At 35.3% G+C, this 23,529-nt stretch overlaps 2 protein-coding genes and 1 non-coding gene across 3 annotated transcripts; 1 reads left to right on the top strand and 2 right to left on the bottom strand.

The window, feature by feature from the left end:
* Nucleotides 1-3,048: 3,048 nt before the first annotated feature.
* On the bottom strand, nucleotides 3,049-4,148 carry LOC106618109 (uncharacterized). The gene is made up of 2 exons (XM_014235687.3): nucleotides 3,987-4,148; nucleotides 3,049-3,912 (listed from the first exon to the last, which is right to left on the bottom strand). Exons 1-2 carry the CDS (start codon nucleotides 4,047-4,049, stop codon nucleotides 3,259-3,261), a joined length of 717 nt encoding a protein of 238 aa, XP_014091162.2. The 5' UTR covers nucleotides 4,050-4,148; the 3' UTR covers nucleotides 3,049-3,258.
* Nucleotides 4,149-7,635: 3,487 nt separating this feature from the next.
* CCT7 (chaperonin containing TCP1 subunit 7) lies at nucleotides 7,636-21,561 on the bottom strand. Its single transcript, XM_036377380.2, has 6 exons — nucleotides 21,402-21,561; nucleotides 20,737-20,997; nucleotides 19,862-20,681; nucleotides 19,662-19,796; nucleotides 11,708-11,896; nucleotides 7,636-8,195 (listed from the first exon to the last, which is right to left on the bottom strand). Exons 1-6 carry the CDS (start codon nucleotides 21,402-21,404, stop codon nucleotides 7,975-7,977), a joined length of 1,629 nt encoding a protein of 542 aa, XP_036233273.1. The 5' UTR covers nucleotides 21,405-21,561; the 3' UTR covers nucleotides 7,636-7,974.
* LOC118683797 (U4atac minor spliceosomal RNA) lies at nucleotides 14,703-14,839 on the top strand. Its single transcript, XR_004979672.1, has one exon. It is a non-coding gene; the product is annotated as a U4atac minor spliceosomal RNA (small nuclear RNA).
* Nucleotides 21,562-23,529: the final 1,968 nt, after the last annotated feature.

A 23,529-nucleotide genomic window follows, 5' to 3' on the forward strand; every position in this document is an offset into this window, starting at 1 on the left:
TATGTGCTGTCAAGGTTTCCACCGTTAGACTACCGAGTGTAGATTTTAACTTTTCCCTAATATTTAAAAATTCAGCTTGGCTTGCTGCCTCCACTTGTGACCTTATTCTCTTTGATTGATATCTTAGTTAGTTGATCCTCGATCTTGTTATTGTTGATTGAATTTTTCTTCTCGTATGGCAAGTGATATTCGCATTACATATGTATGTACGTACATGTGTACCGTGGAGGATGGATGGTGTCGGCACAGCACTCCAATCGTATCCAGCGAAGAGTGGCAACATTGCAAAGGAGCAGAAAATCGCACGGCTGACTGAACGCCAAGCCACCTTGTGGTACCTGTTCATGTTGTGGCCTTTCAGTTTAACATACAAATACGATACATACTTGTATCTATGTATTTATGTATTTGTATTGCATTGCATTTTGTGTTCCAAATTCCAGTTATGTATACAGATTTCTCCTTCATCAACATATATGTATATGTACCACATATGTATATGTACATGTGTATATGTATAAATATATGTACATATATTTGATTTTCGTAACAAAGCTTTTGAGGGCAATCTTAAGCAAAGACTGCTTAAGCAGTTGAACCATCTTTTTTAGGTTTATGCCCATCAACATCAGTATAGTTGGCCAATTTGTAGATTCCGGAGTCTGGCAGATGGTTTTGGTATCTGATTTCCATCGAGCTGGATCTTCTGGCGATTTACGCAATCATGTGTTTAATCATGTATTTTAATATGTGTGTCCACATGTAAGATTTTTTGTGAATAATAAAAATAAGTGCATAATATTGAACATGTGGTTGACCGAAGTCCTTACAAACCACAACAAAATGTCAGATTGCTGTACGTACAATACATATACACCTAAGTATATACTATGCATGTATTTACATGCATATAAGAGAAGTTTACGTGCATGTAATACAAACATAAATATGTAAACTGTTTCTCCAGACGATCGTTATAAATATACTAGACATACTTAGGTATAAACATATAAGCAGCCGATACCAAAACCTATTAAATTCGATGAAATTAAATACAATGAATTCCATATGGCTACGGACTCGGTCGGAACCGGTTGCGGTTTGCACGAAAAATACGTTACGAAAGGGTCGCTGTAGATACGTACCATATACTCCGCAAATACATACATACTTATATGGACGTGTGCACCCTTAAGCATATCAATAACAACAAGCCCAACATAAGGAAGGGCCATGTTACCTACGAAAACTGACTGCAAATGTGTATATAAATGCATATGTAAGTACACATGTATGTATGAGTGTTTGTACGTACTTATGTACATGTACATGTTGGTTAAAAATAATGAGGATCAAGAATAAAACGAATCAATGGAAACCGTTGCGACAGATGTTTCCGTTCAAGGTAATCACTACAGGGTGGGAATGGTGGTATATACAACATAGATATAAATATGTATGTATATACATAGGTACATGCATATATATATGTAAGTATGTATACCGTCACATCGCATTTGTTCTTACAAGGAACTATAGAGTCGGTGAAAATAGCCCGTCATATGTTAAAACCAATTTAAAAAAAAATTGACAGCAGTTAGTGGTTCAGGTATACAAGAACTGTTATGCGAAATCGCGATTTGTAAATTAACTAAATTCCTATTTAAGGAATTTTTTTTTAATAGTAGCAATCTCTGTATAATAGTATAATTTTCTTCTAATAGATCTTGTAGAACCTGCATTATTGACTAAAATATTTAGTGACTGATTACTATAACCATTCATTATATGAGCTACACCGCCTTAGTTTTCTATTGCCCGGACAAGTATAAAACAAATCATCACGTCGGCAGTGCATCATATCGAATATTTCTATACACCTATTCAAAACAGGGGACTATTTCCACTGTCGCCTGTGTCGTTGCCTACAGTGGTTGCCCGCTGACACTGTTGTACATACATACATGTACGTATGTAAATATGTACTCACATACAAAATTAAGTAGGCATTCCTGTTTGTGTACCGCAGCGTGTGGGCTTTGTGCATTTAAAACAAGAAAAAATTGTAACTTCGACTGCACCGAAGCTATAATACCATTCACAGGTGCATTTCATATAGCAACTGTATGTATGTAAAACTAAATCAGAAAACATGCCGGACAATGGTTTGCATCCAACGAAAAACGTTTTCCCAGTTCTTGCTAGCGACTTTGTTTGATATAAACAACTTTCAAATCGAATTTAGGTTACTTAATCAGGCAAAAAGATCTTTTATGAAGATATTGGTCCGATCTGAACTAAATATATTATTTCGAACAGAGATTGTAGCATTGGCTTGGACAATAACCTATGCCAAATTTCGTGATTATATCTTCCCAAATAAGGGTTTTCCATACAAGCACTTGATTTTGATCGTTCAGTTTGTATGGCAGCCATTTGATATAGTGGTCCGATATCGGCAATTCCAATAAATAAGCAGCTTCATTGGGAGAAACGGACGTGTACAAAATTTCAGACAGACTGACCGGACTTCGCTAAATCGACTCAGCTCATCACACTGATCGTTTATAAATATATTTTATTGGATCTCCGAAATTTTCGTCTGGAGTTGTAAACTTCGTGTCAAACATAAAATACCCTGTTCAGGGTATAAACATCGCTCCAAGGTGCCACACAATTTTAGAAAGTTAGAAATGATCGCCTTTCGTGGGCCTAAGCGGACAAGTGACATGGAAGCGCTTGCTGTGATTGTTGGGTAGTAAATGTTGGAAGCTCAGCAGACATCCCGTTTTCATTTTTGTATGTAGTGCCTATAATACATATTTATACACACATACATATGTATGTATGTATTTAAGTTTTTATTCACTGCATCTCGCTGAGGACTGTGTGGGAGGTTGCCGGCGTGAATTAATAAATAACAATATTTATTTCGAAGATACTTACATACATATGTGTACACACTTATGCCCGGTGTGTATGCAAGAATATAACAAATGCTTGTGTATACATAAATACATGTAATAATAATACAAAAAATAATAAAAATTATATATTTGGCAATTTCGTTGTAATTTTATTTAAGTAGTTATATTTGCACAGCTGTAACACAAGTATGCGTGTATGTATGTGTGTATGTATATTTGTATTATTATCTGAAGCCAGATATGATGCACCAAATGTAATTAACTTTATTTCATTTAAGATCAGCGGTACGCTTTGTATCCGTATTGTGTACTCAAATGAAGACCGGTCCTCTTAAACGACCACTTCGACCAGTTTCGTTTTGACATATTGCTGCCAGGCTTTTTCAGTGGCAGTCACTTGTTTTTCTATCTTCGCCTGTAGGCTTGCGATTCGATATTTGTCCAGAGCCAGCTTCATCACCATATAATCGAGGGTGCGTTGAGAGTCATCTGCAGCGATGGGCGGCTCCTTTAACTTGTCCGCCAATTTGATGAACTTTCGCAACTGATCGACATTGTAGTGCGATTTGGTTTGGTGCGAATCGTTTGCCGCAGCTGCTGATGCATCCAAAATATTCAGGTAACGAGTAATTAGCTTCACCTTCGAAGATATGAAGTCACTTCGTCCTACAACTGGTGATATTTCCTGGTAGAGTCCAGTTAAGGCATCTACGATTTCGGTCGCGTCTGTATCATTTTGTTCTTGCATCCAGAAGTCGGACATCGTTCGCAGTGGACCAGCGGTGGTGCTGAATTGTGCCATTTCATCGGGTCGCGAAGTTAATTCCCGCCCGATCGACTCTTCTGGATGGAGATTATTTTTAATGGTCACATGATTGTTTTCAAAAGTCAATGTTTTGTCAATAGCAGCGTCGGTTTCGTTGGAATCACCCGATTTGACATGAAAATCCAGCGCAAAGCGAAAGAGCACGTTGGCGTTCGCGAGCTACATACATACTTATGCAAATTTAAATTGGTAATGATTATGACAAGTACAGGTATACATATATAGGAATATACCTTCGTTTTCCGTGTGATTAGAGCGAAAACTACCAACAATAGCAACTGTATCCGTGGCTGCATTCTGATCTTATATTAAATTGATTCGAATGTAAACTACTACAGAATCTTCAAACGGATTTCTGAGACCCAGTGGCCTCAGTTTCTGTTTGTCAGCAAATTCTTACTTAATTAACTACGAGTATGTAGTAACAGTCCCGTTATCTCCCACATAGTATTCACAATTCACAAAAGGTTAAGCGGGGTTCAATCGAGATTAGATTCAACATATACGCATATACTCGTATATATAAATATATATATTGTACATATGTATGGTCTTCTTGCTGCATCTTTAGATTTGTAAATGCATACATTATGTACATAGTATTACATATTATATTATACAAGTAGTATTGTGTATACTAAATGTACGAGTACTTATAGTATATGATAAAGTGGCAATGCTGTCAGGCAAAATACAAGCTGCGTTTGTAGTTCGTATAAGTTGTCAAGCAAGGCCGGCCCGTCCATATAGGCAAATTAGGCAATTGGCTGGGGCGCAAAAATTTTAGGGTGCTATTTTAGCTAATTCTCTTCACATATTTTATTTATTAGTTTCTTTATTTATGTTATTATTTAGGGTACAATAGTAATAGCAGTAAATTGCTTGGGCCGGCCTTATTCTCAAGTAGTTTACAACTTTTGGCTACAGGGTATTTACATACATACTACATATGTACATATAACTATGTACATATATAACGAGATGTGCTCTCGAGAAACCTCGTGGTTACAATCTGTACCCATGCAGTATGTATGTATATATGTATATCAAAACTAGCTTCTAAAAAAGCACCCCAAATGCTAGTTGTCCATCTTGTTGTATATACATAAACCTCCCTAGGCCTTGCGCAACCCTCTTTCCACTACAGAGTCATTCGTTAATTGACTGTCTGGTCATTGCACTGACGCCGCATCAACAAATGAAGGCTTTATATGGTCCATACATACATATGTATTCATACCTACGATTTTTGTAAATAAATGCATAAGTAAATATGTATGAAGATGGTAGTTGGTACTGGAGAGTAAGACTGTGTTTACACGAGAACTCTATTTGTCGCCCAGAGCGGTTTTTGTGGGCGAGGGAACGAAGAGGAAAGACGAAGGAGCTCCTGCTCGAATGGCACAAAATAGCTGAACAAAAATATTCTTGTGTTCCGCGTCTATGAAGAATACAAGAATTTGAGACTGCGATATGAAAGAAAATTATCCGACGCAAGTTGTCGGATTCGCGTCGCTTGTGTAAACGCAATGAACGATATCAAAAGAGAATTTGCCGATGAGTGCCTTTTTGTCGTACTCATCTAAACGCAGTCTAAGAGAGTGAGGAATTTTATCACTTTGTTTTTGTTTGTTTTATATAAGGGGTATAACAATCGGGGGAAAGTTCTATTAAAGAGAATTACCTTATGTAACTTTGAATTTATCATGTTAAGCCGATTCCGTTTGTTTTAAAATTAGTTAGGTAAACAATACCTCGTAGAAATACAAATGTACACATAGGGTTGTAGAGTGAAAACCGGTGCCCGGGGACGCTTGTAGTGAATTGTTGGAGAAAAAAAACTGCGAAAAATTGTTGCAGGGTACCGCGCCGTGTAATTGTTCCCGCTCTCCCCACTCTCTTCATTACTGTACACACCTATGTAAACAAACAGAAGGGCATGTATTGAAACAATTGTTTGTAAGGGAATACTTTTGATATAAATATATGTATGTACATATGTATCCCAAGGTTACGTCCTTGAAAAAGCTAACCGTGTAGCAAACGTCCTGATCTATAATATAATATACTAAATTAGCAATATATGTATTTGCTAACACAGGTTTATAGGTATATATGTATGCTCGATTGTAGATGCAAGAGATATGTATATACATACATATGTATGTTTTTATATGGAAGTATGTGTATGTCATCAATGTGTTGCATGACATGCCATTTGTACATATGTACATATGTATGTACCTATGTATAATATATGTTCATGAGTATATTTTTCAAGGGATGACTTACTACTCATTCCAGGCGGTACTTATTTAAGAACACATACATAGGTACCTATGTATATCGATATATCTACGTTTATACGACACATATCCTACAAGTAGATATTATAGAGCGTTGTTGTGATAGTTTCTCTTACGAGCCTATCATTGATAGAATGCATGTCATATTTCATTCATGCATATGGATATATAGATATGCAATGCAAATTTTTTACGAAATATATAATACACATATATATACATACATATGAATGTATATATGATGATGATCCTTGATGTACATACCTACTTATGTAATGTTTGCGGCTTTCATAGTTGCAAAAGTAAAATTATTAGACAAGACATTATCATAACCCGATTGATCGGATTTTACACAAATCACTAAAACTTTTACTATATATCATATGATCAAAAATTATCCGAATAACAGAAAATAAAATACATTTTTAGGAATTTTAATACAAGTTTTTATTATCGCCGTCAAACTAGGCTTCTGGACCAATACCAGCATGCCATCGTTTAATTTAATTTTCCATACACTTGTCATAAGTTTCGGGTCGGTCCTCAGCTACGTTGTCAAGCATATTTGTTGCGACCTCCACTCGACGTTGCTTTTGCAAAAGTTTCAAGTCTTTTGGTACGAGTCTTGCATTGACAAGCTTCATACTCAAAACATTAACCAAATTGTGTTGAGTCGATCCATAAGAATTGTTAAGATCCTTTGCTAACTCTCTGATGCCAACACGACGATTTTCAAGGATTGTTTCTTTAACTTTTTCGATGTTATCATTATTAACAGAGGTGGAGGGGCGACTTGCATGAGAGAGGTTCAAATTTGATTAGATGGTATGCAGGTGAAAATAAAATAGTGAGAAGCTTTCTTGCATTAACTGACATCACAGGTAGTTACATAAACGTTTAGGTAAGTAAATATTTGTACATTTATATATTGAATCACAAAAAAGTAGGAAAAATTCGTTTATCGGTAATATCTGGCAGGTGGCTGTTTGGGTTATAAATCCTTCAAAATCGTAGTAAATACATACTCATGTATGTAGAAATGTAAAATAACAACACACCTTTTTATCTTCCAGTTTGTCTCAAACCATGGCTCGAATATACAATATATGCAATTTCAGGTATGTATACATACCGAAAAACGGACATGCGCTATGGAAATTGCGTTGTAGGAAATAGGGGGAACAAACTGGAATATACGCAGGAAATTCCCAGCGTTTCTGTTTACTGCATAACTGTGCTGAGAGGCATGTCGCCTATATTTTCTTAGTACCTCCAGTTATTGACGATAATGAGAGAATATGTGGAGACGGTAATGTTGACACTTGCGAAGCCGCGCGCTCACTTAAATATGTGTATACAAAACGCTATTCCGGAATTGGCGCTCATTTCCCGGGTAATGTAGTATTCGGATTTTTTTTGTGATTGCCAACAATAAAAACAGCACAAAGTGGGCAGGAGTCATGCTGATGGCGGCTATTTTGGTAATTGCGTCGCAAAAAATCACTTAGATATACTTATACCTTTACTTACATATGTACATATTTCTTATTATAATAATGTTGTGATAAAAACCCTCTTTTTGTCAGTTTTATTAATGAGTTTTATTTTTTATTTAATAAAGGCCATTTCATATTATAAATTGTTAGGTAAAAGCTTCAAATGCTTAAAAAAAAAATTGGTATGCAAAGAGTTAATGAATTGCAGGTAAATTTAAAATTTTAGAGCAACAATTACAATACTACAGTTTATTGGAAATTAGTAGCTAGCATTTTATTTCCATAATTTAATAAAGAAACTTAAGTTTTTACTGCAGAAACAGTTAGCATGTGAATTCAGCTTTTCTCCTGACGCTAATGACTTTGGATGTGATTTTATGAAGAAGTTACAAAATTATTTAAATGCGAGTACATTGCGCTTACATGGGCCTTCCCATGCCGCGACCCATGCCGCCAGCCATCGGCATCTCATTGCCAGCTTTGGGGCTCTTAATGGTTTCATCGACGGAGAGTATCATGCAGGCAGCCTCGGCAGCGGCGGTTAAAGCGTTGATCTTGATAATCGACGGCTCCCAAACGCACTGGTCGAAGTTGTCGGCAATATGCTCCTTGGTGATATCGACGCCAAACCACTGACCACCTATTAAATGATATAGAGAAATAAAATGCATATTCATCGATTAGAAGGACTGTTTGTGCAGTGTGCTTGATATTCTAAAATAATTACTTAATTTAATTACAGATGAAAAAAGCTATAAATTTAATGTTATAGTTAAATGATAATAACAGTATGATTTTCAAAGAGACCTACGCTGCCGTCTTAAAAGGGTACTTATTTAGAATTCCTTGCATTAAATTGTATTGGATCAGTGTTTGTGACAATGCGTATCTACACATGTGCCTACACATAGCTCTGAAAGTATTTTCATTTACCTTAAGGGAGGAAACCAGTTTTGATGATTTAAAAAAATCGACTTTTTTTTATAGCATAAATTGTAAGTACAACTATTCAAGAATAGGTTGCTTAGGTTTCAAAACGAAATTGAAATTAGTTCCGATTATATGAGCACTAGGATAAACACTGGTCGATTCAGTGCCGAAGCGCCTTTTTTATACTCTCGCAACCTGTTGCTACAGAGTATAATAGTTTTGTTCACCTAACGGTTGTTTGTATCACCTAAAACTAATCGAGTTAGATATAGGGTTATATATATATAAATGATCAGGATGAAGAGACGAGTTGAAATCCGGGTGACTGTCTGTCCGTCCGTCTGTCCGTCCGTCCGTGCAAGCTCTAACTTGAGTAAAAATTGAGATATCTTTATGAAACTTGGTAGACATGTTTCATGGTACCGTGAGACGGTTGGTATTGCAGATGGGCGTAATCGGACCACTGCCACGCCCACAAAACGCCATTAATCAAAAACAAATAACTTGCCATAACTAAGCTCCGCAATAAGATACAAGACTGTTATTTGGTACACAGGATCACATTAGGGAGGGGCATCTGCAGTTAAAATTTTTTTTAAAAAAGTGGGCGTGGTCCCGCCTCTAATAGGTTTAATGTGCATATCTCCTAAACCGCTAATGCTATAATAACAAAATTCACTGGAAGCAAATATTTTTAGCACTTCTATTGACGGTGTGAAAATAGTTGAAATCGGGTGGCAACTCCGCCCACTCCCCATATAACGGTACTGTTAAAAACTACTAAAAGCGCGATAAATCAAGCACTAAACACGCCAGAGTCATTAAATTTTATCTCTGGGATGGTATGAGATGACTTTATAGGAACCGCGTTCAAAATTAGACAGTGGGCGTGGCACAGCCCACTTTTAGGTGAAAACCCATATCTTGAGATCTGCTTAACCGATTTCAACCAAATTCGGTGCATAACGTTCTTTTCATGTTTCTATGTCACAGTGCAAAAATGGGCGAAATCGGACTACAACCACGCCTACTTTCCATATAACACCATTTTAAATTCCATCTGATTATTTCACTTTCCACTATGCAAATCAGGCAACAATGACTGTATCGGGATAAAACTTTGCGTGAATAATGCGATTAAAGTATGCCACCTTGTGGCCAAAAATTGTCTAAATCGAACCAAAACTGTTTAAGCCCCTAAGTACTAAATATGTGGACCCCAGTGCCTATAGTTGACCTTCTACCGAAAATATCAGCCAATCCACAAAGAAATCTCAAACGAGTATACTATTTGACTTTGCGAGAGTATAAAATGTTCGGTTACATCCGAACTTAGCCCTTCCTTACTTGTTTTCAAATGCGTTTTGCTCGAAACGACTTGTTTTCAACTTGCGGGAATCCTAGCACGAAAAGTTATTGACGAATCGATCTAAAAATTCGTGTGAATATCCTTTGTTCAACTTTGAAAAACATGAACCAAACTCTGGAATGACATTATTAAGTTAAATATATTTTTTTATGTAAGAAAGGTGAAAAAAATGAAATAAAAAACATAACATTTTGTTCAAACACCTCTAAAACATTTAATTTTCAATTCTTTTGCCCAGAGTTTGGTTCATATTCTTAGAAAATATGTTACTACCGAAAGTAAAAAAAATTATGATATCAGATCAAAACTGTGATCTCCAGGTGTCCCGCCAGTAGTCAACTCTGATGGCGATCGTCAATGGACACCACCCTCTAACTCCACCACTTCCGGCGGAAATGGCATCGAAAAATTTAAGAGCGTAGTTCAAAATAGGAGAAAACTACCCGGCAAGTTTAAAGGAATTCTAAGTATTCTTTCTCAGTTAAAAAAAATCACAAAAAACACTCGAATTTCGGCCTCCTAAACTGGTTTCCCTCCTTAAGTCAATTTAAATTAACCCAAATTAAATAATGCTGATGGATTCGAGATCCCTCGTGGGAAATTCAAACTACTAAAAAAATATATTCCCCATAGCATAGTTTTACCTGTTTATGTATGTTGGTATGTTTGTAAGTATGTAATTGGAAATTATTTAATTATTTATAAAGATAACATTTTGCATTTTAACGGATAATATGATTATTAATTTCATTTTCGATTTATTTTTTGCTCCTTCAAATTCGTACCTCAGCAATTTTAGTTTAAAATCTTTGAACAAAATTATACGTATGCACATAGAAAAATTTGAAATATTCAAAAATTCAAAATAAGACAACAAACGCGAGCCACGAAATGATATAAACAAATTTATGCACTCGTACAAAAGTATAAAGTTATTGTATGTACTTCTTTTTATAGCCGATATATTCGTGCAATCATGCATATGTACATATTTGCATACGTTCATTCGTATTTGGCCCGAGGCTGTGTAATCAGCCGTTTCAGTTCGTTTCGATGACTACGTGACGTTTTTGTTATAAAAAAAAAGGCAAAAGCGAGCAACAGTTGTGTTTTTACTAAATATTTAGTTTGTTTATCTCTTGATTTCCTATGGTTTGTTTAGTATTATTTGTGTACACAATTATACGACTACAAATGACAAGGAGACTAGCTGGAAGTGCTAACACAGGTTGGGACAGGTTGAGCAGAAAAGTGAATCAGATACGTATACATATACTCGTACATAAACAGGTATGACAGAAATCTGAATGCATATTAATTATACCCTGAAAATAAGATATATATATATATATATATATAAATGATCAGCATGATGAGCTGAGTTGATTTAGCCATGTCCGTCTATTTATATACGAACTAGTCTCTCAGTTCTTAAGCTATCGATTTGAAATTTTGCACCTGTCCTTTCCTCGAAACGGCTGATATCGGACCACTATAGCATATACATAGCTGCCATACAAACTGTCGAAATCAAGTGCTTGTATGAAAAACTCTTTCATTTGACGAGATATCTTTACGAAATTATGCACGAGTTATTGTTTAAGGCAACAATGTATTCTCCGAAGAACTTGTTTAGATCAGGTTACTATATCATATAGCTGCCATACAAATTGAACGATCGCAATCAAGTTCTTGTAAGGAACCTTTGTATTTGTGAAGGGTATTACAGCTTCGGTGCAACCGAAGTTAACGCTTGTTTTGTTAAATATTATTGGCTACAAACATTTTAAGAGGAAGTTGCGCAATTAGCAGGGGTTCTTTAGCACACCCGCTTTATACTAGTAAAAACGTACCTTGGGCATGTTTTTGTCGAAGCTTGTTCAGAATGTTGGTGGCGTCAAAACCAGCATTGTCGCACAGCTGACGTGGAATAATCTCCAGAGCTTTGGCAATGGCGGCGATCAGCAGTTGCTCCTTTCCGGCGATGGTTCGTGAATATTCTCGTAGGATTTTAGAAAGCTCCATTTCGATGGCGCCACCACCTAAAAATAAGAAAACAAATATATACAAATTAGAAAATTTAAAATTTCAAAAATAATTGGTATAAACATCTTGATTTTATATGTTAATTCTATATTTGGGTATTGGATTTATTTAAGTTCAACTTATTTCGATGATAAAAAATATATGTTTTAATAACAAATAATACATTTATATAATTTCATACATGTGCACAACCGTACGGTTTCAAGGTGTTGCATTCAACAGTTGTTTGTGGTTGTAATCAACTTTATTTTTAAGACTACACATTGCCTGGCTGTCTGTTAGAGCTGTGTATGTACGTTTGTACGTGCAACACAAAGCTTGGTGTTATTGAAATCGATCGTTTCAAAGACGCTGGGCCATTGCACTTAGCAAAACACAATTGCAACAGCAAAACAAAGTGTACTAAATAATATAAATTCTTTATGCTCTGTAGTGCAATTAAACTCCTACATATTACGTACATACATATGCACCATATGTACTTGCTCTAGTTGTTTAAAAATAATCTCCAGTTATACTGTTGCGTCGATTTTACTGCAGTTCTGTGTATGTCAACGCAAAGCTGGTTTTGTTGTTGTATTGTACATATGCACATAAATAACCACTTCAAGTAGGTAAACTGCTTGTATTATACGTACATATAAGAAAGCTTAGATCATTAAGAGTCGAATTATTAATATTTGATAATAGCGTGCCTTTTTAAACAAGGCATTATTTGTTATCGAGAAATGAGTTTGCTTAATTCGTGCTCACCATTTTCTCTCGTACTTCGCAAAATTTAGAAACAAGCTGCATAATCACTTCGTCCACAATGAGACCAAAAACAAACTTAACGACCAAGCGACAAGTCAACAACTTGCAATGCATGTCACACTGCACTGCTGCAACGTATACATACATACTTACAAATTGTCACTAATACTTACAGGTACACAGTGGGGGTCATTGAACTAGCCATGGGCACTGCAACTACATTTTGCGCAACTTGCGGCAACTATACAGTGCATACCAAGACCACTACTAGCAGTGGGCGCTCTGCGAATGCGGTTCCAGGTTAACTAGTTTGTGTACGAAAAAACTTAGTTCTTGAGTTTAAGGGCAAAACTAACAGACAATTAACGTTATATCTAAGATAACGCTTACGAAATTATTTGCATTGGAAAAAATAAATAAAATAAAATTTTTCGAGCTTCTGGTAATGCGATTATTGTATCGTTCACGTTTAGCTACGTCAAAGTCACTACAAGATGGCAAATACAGCTTTGCATTTGACAAACGTCTTCATAACACAATACAACTCTACAATCGGTAGACGGGAAACAATTGTGGTTTCTTATGAATATTAAGAAGTTCAGTTGAATAAAATTCTTTGACATTCAGTCAAGTCACGTTGCTGCGCTGTGTTTGTTCTTATGCTTACCTGTGCGCAGCCTTTTCTAAACGTCACACATCCACATGATCAAAGGATATTAAATGACGATTCGCTGAACACTTGTAGAAAATGGAAGAGTGTGGAGAGAGAAAGATTGCACGTTGCATAAGTATACTCGTAAAAAATTGAATTAGTTGTAACATTTGATAAGCACGACTTCAAATACTAATCGGCTTAAAGTATGATGCATTATAATTACGATTTATAGTTAGTTAGGAAAAAAATGTAATCAACATACAATTTATGGTTATGGAAGCTGCACTCGTTATAAGAAAACCCACAAAAAAAATTGTTAAGTGAGCGCATTTGGAACCTAACAAGCTGAGACAGCCGCAAATTGTTCAAGTAAACCTCAGAAAGTTCCTCTGAAACAAGACAGAATATAATGTTTTCTTCGGCGACAAATAGCGATATGGAAGTATGCAGACGAATATTTTGTGTTTTTTTTTTTAATTTCAGTAATTGCAGCATATCATTTGATTTATAAAGAAATAATATAACTCACACCAATTAGAAGGGGTTAACTTTTATTTTTTAGCTTTTTTTGGATTCATACGAAATAATAAAAAAGTAAAGAAAGGGAAAACCAGCAGAAACTAGCAAGATATTTTCAAAATTATGTTTTTTTATAATCACTTCATATCAAAATTTGGACAACAATCAATAGAATTTTTATTTTCACAATTCAAAACAATGAAAATGAACAAAATGAAAACAAATTAGTCAAATATCGCTTGTGCTTTAACACCTGTTTCTTCATACGGTAGCCGATATTTTCTGCTACTTGTGCTTTCCTCTGCTAGTTGTGCTCTCTTCTGCAAGTTTTTTTTTGGTTAAGGAAACGCTTTTCCAGCAGACACTTTGCTAGCTAGTAATAGTTAGCAGTTAAGATACAAACCTTTATACTAAGCGATCAGCAGGGCATTCATGGTCCTTATCAGCTGATCTGTTTGATTCGTCTGATCTTATTTAATAAACCAAGGTAATATAAATACTAGGCGATTTAGTTTGAGTTACATCAAATTTATTCGAGTTATACATTGCGCGAACAGACGGATAGTCCTTCCAAATCTATAACTTTTATTATCGGTGTTTCGTATATTACAATTTTATTTTTATTTTTACGTATTTTATATACATATGTATGCTCAACATGGTTTCAGATTATTACGCTTATGGTCGGTAATACAAATTCCACCACCAATGCCATTAGTTGAATTAAATTCTTTTATAAAGGTCGCAATTAAGACAACCAGTTTTTTCGAAAAAAAAATTGCAATCGTTTTTCACTGCAGTCGATTGCCGTTAACTGTAATTCTCAATTGATTTGTAGAATCGCATGTATAAGTTTCGAGTTGTTTGTATCATCTGTCTTCCTTGTCATGGGGAGCATAATATCCAATGAGCGTCTAGTGAGGGTATTTATGCTGACAACCATACAAAAATATTCCCCGTTCGGCGAATTCTACACGCTGTGTGGCTTCGCTTGTTCGGAATTTTTGGAAAGCCCTCTTACTTTACAGGGGGTTTAATAAATAAATAAATTAATTGCTTTGTTTACCAATAAATTGTGTACGCGCATGTGTGTGTGAATATGCGAGCATGTTTAGGTGATAAGAGCAAACACACACACACATAGAAATTGAGGTAGTACTGCTTTCGCTAGGTCAATTTAAAAATGTTTAGCTTCAATTGTATTTCTTTCAATCCTTCATCTATTGTGCATTTCATTTGAATTTCATATTTCGTTCTTATTTTCTTTAGTGTAGCTCACTTTTGAATGGGAATAATATGCATTTATTTACTGAAACCGTGTAAATAAAAAATAATAAAAAAAAAAAATACATGCAAGAAAGTTGAGCAAAATACTAGGAGCGTATCTAAAAATATTGTACATGCATGTTATTAAGTAATGTAGTAAAAAAAATGTAGTGAAAAAAAATCAATAAAATGGGACTCTTTATGGAAGAAATCCTATTGCATTAAAGGGCGAAGAATTGCTGAAATCTTCTAGGGATTTAGCAGAATCATGCACCCAGGGAAATATTTTTCGACTAGGCTTATTCCGGTATGTTTACAAAGATATTTTAGAGTGGTATAAGTGAAGCCTTTTTTACAAATGTGACTCTTCTTCTACTGCAAATTTACATTTTATGCTTTGGAAAACTTCCGAAGGCGAACAAGTATTATTTCGCTCACATGTGTACATACATATATGTAAATACAGGAATATACACACATATGTAAGTATTCGTTGATTGTGAATTTGCAACGTGCAACGTGACTTCAATTGAAACCAATTTGCATTGCACAACAGTGGCTGTATGGTGGGATTAGAAACCGTAATAAACAAAACAAAAGCAAATATGTCAAACAATTTCGAACTTTGAAAGATTGCGAGTTCGCATTTATGATATGCGATAAGAGTAAGATCTACCACCCTAAGGTGTTACATACAGTTAGAATTTTCAAAAAATCGATTTTATTTTTTATTTATTTTTCCTAATGTACTTATATTTAAGAATACACACAGAAAATTTCATATCGTTCCGGTGAATATTTTCGACGTTACACGCAAATTTGAAAAGGCGTTTCAGATTGCCTGGAAGTACAAGGCCGGAGCGACAGCGACTTTTTCTCAGAATGGTGTTTTCAAAGTCGGTGACCAACATTACTCGAAAACGGCTAAGCCGATTAGTCTCAAATTTTAACGCAAGCTTCTTAAATATATTTTTTAGTAATTAATTAAAGATTTTTTCTCTCCGATAAATATTTTTGTATTTATAAACAATTCAAGGCCGAAATTGTGGTGAAAAATCGATTTTTTTGAGAAACCGCCATTTTTTAAAAAATTTTATTTTGCTATTTCCTTCGATTAATTACTAGATTTAACATTACTTAAACAAATCTGTTTGGTTTTTTAATTTCAGTTGGTCCAGTTCAGAGATATAGTGGTCACCCAAAACACACTTTTTTGAGTGGAGCTCCCGGAGATCAGGCATAGCTCTTTTCCGTCTAATTATTTTTAATAGTACTAAGTCTTTAAATATAATTAAAAGATACCTTAATATGTGTATAAATTTTTGGATCAATAAATTTAAAAGTTTTCTCGGAAAAACCTCTGGAAAATTCACTTCTTTTCGGCCTTCTAATTGTATATAACCCCTTAATGCTGCTGAAAGAGATCGTTCTTTTCGCTCTATAAATTTATTTCACCGTCGCGCATTTTATTAACACACAGAATAACACGATAACCGTGGTACATACACGCCTATTTACAAAATAAATAAATATTTATGGAAAAAAGATTGACAACTTACAATGGCTGAACATGAACAGGGATGTCAAAACCGTAAAAGTTGAAAAAGTCTGGCGTCATTCAAATGTTCTTGCATAAGCATTTATGCAAATGACTATGTTCAAGTCACGTTGCATTAGACAACAAAAACAACAGATTGAATACATACATAATTCAGTAGTTAAGTCAGTAATACTTCTTGTAATGCGATTGTTACTAATGACATACAAAATAAAAATTTAGAAATCATAAAAGGGTTGCTTAAAGGTTGGAAGTTTGACATGCTTTTATGCCTAAGATTTAATGTTATTCTTGTGGCAGGCAGTTATCTAGTTAATATATTATTAAAAATCTAAAGCAATTATTAATTTTCATCATATTCCATAATGGATTGGTTAGCCCTTTAAGTGTTTGTAGGGTATTTTTTATCAAAAATCTTTAATATGGTACTTTGTACTGATCACGTGCTTTTTGCAAAAACACAAATATAATATATAGATTGCAAAGGAAAAATAAGAGAATACACGAACCAGACATTTCGAAAATAGTTGGGTGTTGTAATCGGAATCAACAACGATTTTTATCTGGCCAAAGACTGTCAACTGGGCAGCAAAATTATGGATTACCTTGTTACAACCACAACATCACTCCAAAATTGAGGAATGTTGACTACATTAATTGCGGTATGATTTGAAGGCAGTCCTTTCGTCCACATGTCCAAATCAAGACGATTTGCTACATCAATTGAAATAAATAACGCTTTAGACCCTCACATTCGTTTCAAAGCAGTTCGTCTTCGTTCAAACGGCGCACAGTTATATTCAAACATAAAAAACATTAATTCGGTTGCATCAAAGCTATAATACTCTTCATAAAAAAAGCAGTTTGTATGGCAGCTACAGTGGTCCTATCTGAACAATATGTTCGGAGAATGTACCATTGCTTTAGACAATTCTCCATGTCAAATTTCGTGAAGATATCTGGTCAAAAAAAAAAGTTTTCAATGCAAAGACCTGATTTTAATCGTTCACTTTGATCATTTATATACATATGTAAATATTCTTTAGGACGTTTTGTGCTGGGTATTACAAGCTTTATGACAAATTTAATATACTCTGTTAAGGGTACAAAAATAGTATATTTTTCAAATGAAATATATGAATGAGAATGTTGAAGTAATTAAATTGTATTAATTTTTTGTTTTTTAAGTTTAATTGCCTATTACATTTACAAGTCTTTCAAATGTAATTAATATTTCAAACAAAATTTACTATAACTTTGCAGAGATCAAGCCTTGCGACTTTTCTTAAATCTTGCCTTTAAAAACATAATTGTAAATCAATAATTGAATTGAAATTTATGGTCGGCTATAGCAATACAAACTATTGTTGAAACTAACGGAGAATGAAAACACTAGACAATGACTACTTTGCAGAAGGGAGGAGCAGCGATTGCGAGAACTACAACAAAAACCAACTTACCGAGATGACTAAATTGACAAGTTCTTCATTTACTTTTGAAATGAAAGCGAGTTAATGCGATTACAAATATCTCAATTTTGTTAATTTATTGCAAAACCACCATCTGACTTGGGGATACTGCAAATAAATGTAAGCAAAAAAAAAAAATTTTAACTAGCCGGACCGGTTTTTTATGCGTCATAGGATGGGAAGTTGAACAAAAGAGTGGGTACTGAAGAGGGGGGGAGGGGGTATGCGGGGAGATAAGCTCGCTATGGTGCATTGAAAAATTAGACGTGCGTCAAGGAGACTAATAGCTTGCCAATCATTGCTACCATCAATATATAATATTTATAAAATAAAGGAATATAAATATATACTCGTAAAATAAAAACATACTTTTTGTTATATTTATTTATTTCAATTAAGTTTCAGCCACTAAAAATTCAAAATCGATTAAAAAAATCAACTTTGTACATATTAAGCATTGTCCACAGCACGGGCAACAGTTCAGCATTGCAGCAAGGAGCATCGCCAATACACATGCTCACAAACCGCTGCGAGCACAAGAGTACAATAATAATAATAATGGCGTAAATACACGATAGTTGCCGGCGGATGCAGCTGTTAAAGCAGACGGCAGTGTATCAGTCAAAGCCTTCGATTTCGAAGAAAAGGTGAATGGGCGGGGCGTGTACTACAATGCTGTTTTGTGGAAATTAAACGCTATCTCACACTGACAAGCTTGCTTTCTGCTCTATTAGGGGGGGAGAAATTCAAATTTAGAAGTTAAAAATAAATGATACCAGCGACATTACTGACAACCTGAATGAGAGCAGTTAACACAGATCGTAAGAAAATTAATAGTGAAGTGAAAGACAAAAATATAACAAAAACTATGCTGTGCGTATGTGTGCACAATTTTCAAGATTGATCAATGATCAAATATTGGTTGACTTCAAAAACGTTATTTTAAACCAAAATTTGTAGATAGCGAAGATTTTGACAATGAAACCTTTATAAATTATGTGAATGTTCTAGAAATTCTTTCCAGCCACGTTGTTTGATAACAACCATATTCATGCCCAATTAAGATTAGTTAATAACGAAAAAATACATTTATATGGCCGTTGCCTTGGACAATAATTGATGCCAAATTTTCTGAAGATATCTAGTCAAAAAAAAGAAGTCTTCCATACAAGAACTTGATTTTGATCGGTCGCACTGTATGTCAGCTATTTGCTATAGTGGTTCGATGTGAAAAATTTGTTTTGAGGTTATAGCGTTATCTTGGACGATCATCCAGGACAAAGTTTTCTCCAAGCCCAAAACTATTGTATTTTACAACAAATTGTTGAATTGGCTGTTGTGGTTATGTTTTTCTGAACAATATAATAATCTCAAGATATTTTCTGAAGCATTCAAAACATTAACATTTATAAAGCCAAATATATAAAATAAAATTTACAAGTTTTAAGTATTCTGGGAAATATGACATCTTCTTTTCTTATGCATTTTGTAATTAGAAACTAAATTACTATATAAGCTTTATGGATATTAATATAACTTACCAGCAACTACCGAGTCATGCTTAATTGTACGTCGCACAATCATAATAGCGTCATGCAGTGAACGTTCGGTTTCTTCAAGGAATTGTTCGGCGCCTCCCCGCAAAATCAATGTGCATGTTCTGGCATTAGGACAACCTTTAAATAGAAAACAAAAAATTTATGATAATATAAGTGATATGTATAAAAAAAGTGGATCTTACCTTGGAAGAAGTTGAATCGTTCTCCACCAATTTGGCGTTCTTCGAAATATTCACAAAGACCTAATACAGAAGGATTTATGTCATTGGCAGTGGTCATTACAGCGCCTCCGCAAGCCTTCATTGTACGCTTCAAATCCTCTTCAGGTACACGACCTGCGCAGAACATGTCACGGTCTGCGAAATACTGTGTTGCAACATCACCAATTGGTAGTTTGGACAGTACAACATTTGCACCAGATGCGTGAATTTTGTCAAGTTTTTTGTATAAAATTTGCCACTCGGCATCAACAATTTTCTGGTACTCTTTAACATTGTCCACTCGCACTTCGGCATTATCGCGCTCGGCTTTTAGTTCCAATTCTATGTTTAATAGAGCGATTTTGCAATTTTTATATGATTTTGGTGCCATTTCGAAACCAGCGTAAGAGAATGTCTTTTTGAAAGCCACGCCAGTTACTAGTTCTGATTCTTCTAATGATCCACCCGATACCTTTTTGATACCAATCATATTCAATGGTAATAACTCATCCAAAGAGAGTACGGTATCTACCACCATTTTTGAGAAGAAATCCTTCTGCTGGTGAATTAGTTTTGAAGACATTGCTGTGGCAGCACACTTTTCCAGTAATGCACGTTGCTGTTCTTTTGATTGAGCCTCAACATGTACAGCCATTTCATTGATCTTGGTCATACATAACTGGAGCGCTTTGCGAATAGCTTTAATAATGATACGAGCATGCACACCTTCCTCAACGAAGGGTTTAATTTGCTTTAAAATTTCTCCTGCCAAAAGTACAACTGATGTGGTGCCGTCACCAACCTATAAGCACAAATTTTGTTATCGGGAAATAATTTAAAAATATTAATATCCTTACCTCAGCATCTTGGGATTTAGCTATGTCGACAAGCGTTTTAGCGGCGGGATGCACAATGTCCAAAAGCTTCATTATTGTGGCACCATCGTTTGAAATTGTAGCCTTACCCGAAGCATCAACAATAAGCTTATCCATGCCGCGTGGGCCTAATGTGGTGCGCACAGCGTCCACGATGGACTGACAAGCATTGATGTTGGATATGAGTTGAGGCTTGCCCTGAGAAGTGTCAGTACCTTCCTTTAAAAGCACGATCTGCGGTTGCTGTAAGTCAATTAAAAAATATATAATATGATTAATAAATTCTAGCCGCATGAATCAAATTCAGGGTGTTGTCATCGAGCACGCCGCACTACACCAATACAAGAGCACACACAGCTGTCTCTAAGTAGTGCATGCGAGAAAATTCTTTGAAGGTTATGTTAAGTAGGAGCGAATTTACTTGTTTTAATTACTGTAAGTAATGCAAGCACTTAAAATATGATAAAATATTCTTCAATATTCATCAAAACGTTATTAAATATATTTCAAACAATAGCGTTATGTGTTTGAAGCCCTGGTGTATTCAACATTGCCTTCTTTAGATTGGTCTCATGATGTATCGACAACTACGCTCATTACCTATATATGCAAATTTTCACATGATAATAATTTATTCATTTGCTTACCATATTTAATTAATTGGATGTTAATACAGTGAATGGTTAAAAAAATATTTATTAAATTAGCAACAGCGGTTTTCTCACGCGGCGAATATAACTTCAACGATTGCGATGAGTAACAAAATTTTTGACAGCTGAAAAAGTGTGTGTTGAGGAAAAGGGACAGCTGCATCTGCTTGTTAAGAAACAGAGCTACCAACGGTTTGTTTTTAAAATATACACAGTTGCATTTATATACAAATTAAAAAATCTTAATGTTTGATGACAACAGTTTATCTTTTTATTTACCGTTATAAATTTGAATAACTTATTTTTGGAATAATTTTTGTTTGGTGCCCTAGCGAAGATGGAAGAAGGAATAGCATTTTCGGCATTATATACTGTTTTACTATCAAATCAAAAATGCAGTCCAAGCAAGGCGAAAATTATGTGATGTGTATGAATATGTGCTGACCGGATAAAATAAAGTCGTTGGTTAATGCAAATACCCCGATCCCATAATCAATATTAACTAAATCTTATTTTTTCTATCGGTACAAATCTTTATTATATTTTTTAATAACCACCGCAAATTGATTGTTGGAATTCTATTACAGCGCCAGGCATTATTGTTCTATGTGAAAACAATATCCGAGGGTAAGCCTTAGCCTACAATTTTCGTTATGGTCCGGCCTCGTTGTTGTTGTTGTAGCGGCAGAGTTCTGCCGAGTGGACAGTCCTTGGCCGGAATATATCCTGGTCCGTTCCAGTTACGTAGACCCGACTGTCGTGGGAACGGTCCGGCCTCGTCAAAAAAGCTCGTTTGCTAAACATACCGCTAAGTGACTTCGAAGGAAATTTATTTTGCATTTTCGCCCAAACAGGGTTTATGTCCTCGCTACAATAACAACTGAAATTTCTACTTAGTGAATAACTTTTTCACGTTTGGAAACGAAAAGAAGTCATACGGTGGATGAGGCAGCAGTCCGCAGCTCAGTTTGATCATGTTGGTCATGGTGACGGCGAAGATGTGAGCTGATATCTTGCTATGGGGAAAGAGTACTGTTTGCTCGCCAAATGGGGTCTTTTTCTACATCTCGGCATCGAGTTGGTCTAAAATATTATATATGAACCTTAGGCCTTGACCAATCCGGCCGATAGTACAGTTCGAGGCAGGTTCGCCGGTGAAGTCCACTCTATAAACTTTTTACATTAACGGGGTTATGTTATTGAAATTAACCTTACAACCAAAATGTTTCTTCTTTATTTTAATAAAAGTTAACAAATACTTAAAAGTCTTTGGTGTAATGTATTAATAAACTACCTACAGATCGCACATACTCCCGGCCAAGTTACTGATATCGGGAGAAGAACGCATAATTAAGTGGGTATGCATATTAGGAATCTCCGCAAAATATTTTAGAGTTAGTCTCCTTCCTCTTTGATGTTGTCTTATGTTGTTTAATGCAAATTTTTACATGGATAAGGAAGATTGCTTACGTTAAGGATATTTAAATACAAATTAAGTATTTGCATTTGTTTTTCTTCCACGTGGAACTGCATTTGTCGATGAGCACAATAGCCAGAAGCAAAGGCCTTAATGGGCTGCTGTATGCTTTGCCCACCAGTGCGTATGTGTTTATGGTTCACAGCAAGACCCACAGTACGCTGCTTGCGTCCGAATGCGTTCAACGTGTCGTATGCGTAACACTATTTTTAGCTGCAACAATTTCTACGAACAAATAAAAGAGACGGAAGAGCAAACGCATATCCAAGGATCACACATTCACACGCACCTTTGACAGCTTCAACGAATTTTTATAAAAAATTACGTACGTATGCGCATCTGTGTATGTGCGCACGTATATTTTCATTTTGTTGTGTTGCATTTTTTTGTGGGGCGCAGTTTGGGGACGCAGAATAACATTCTTGGTGTTGAATTGAAGAGAGGAGGACGAGGAGTTGACACAGTGGACATGGGCATCTTCAGTTTGATTTTAGTTTGCCCACACAACTTGAACGAGTCAGTTGTTATTGGGAATGAGGAGAATCGAAACGAGAAACGCGAAAAGTACACGGAGGGAAAATAAGAAAAAATTTGCAATAAAAAAAAAATTATAACATTTCAGATAACTGAAATTCTAAATCTAATTCC

The sequence above is a fragment of the Bactrocera oleae genome, chromosome 2 (assembly GCF_042242935.1).
Source record: "Bactrocera oleae isolate idBacOlea1 chromosome 2, idBacOlea1, whole genome shotgun sequence".
Classification (NCBI taxonomy): domain Eukaryota; kingdom Metazoa; phylum Arthropoda; class Insecta; order Diptera; family Tephritidae; genus Bactrocera; species Bactrocera oleae.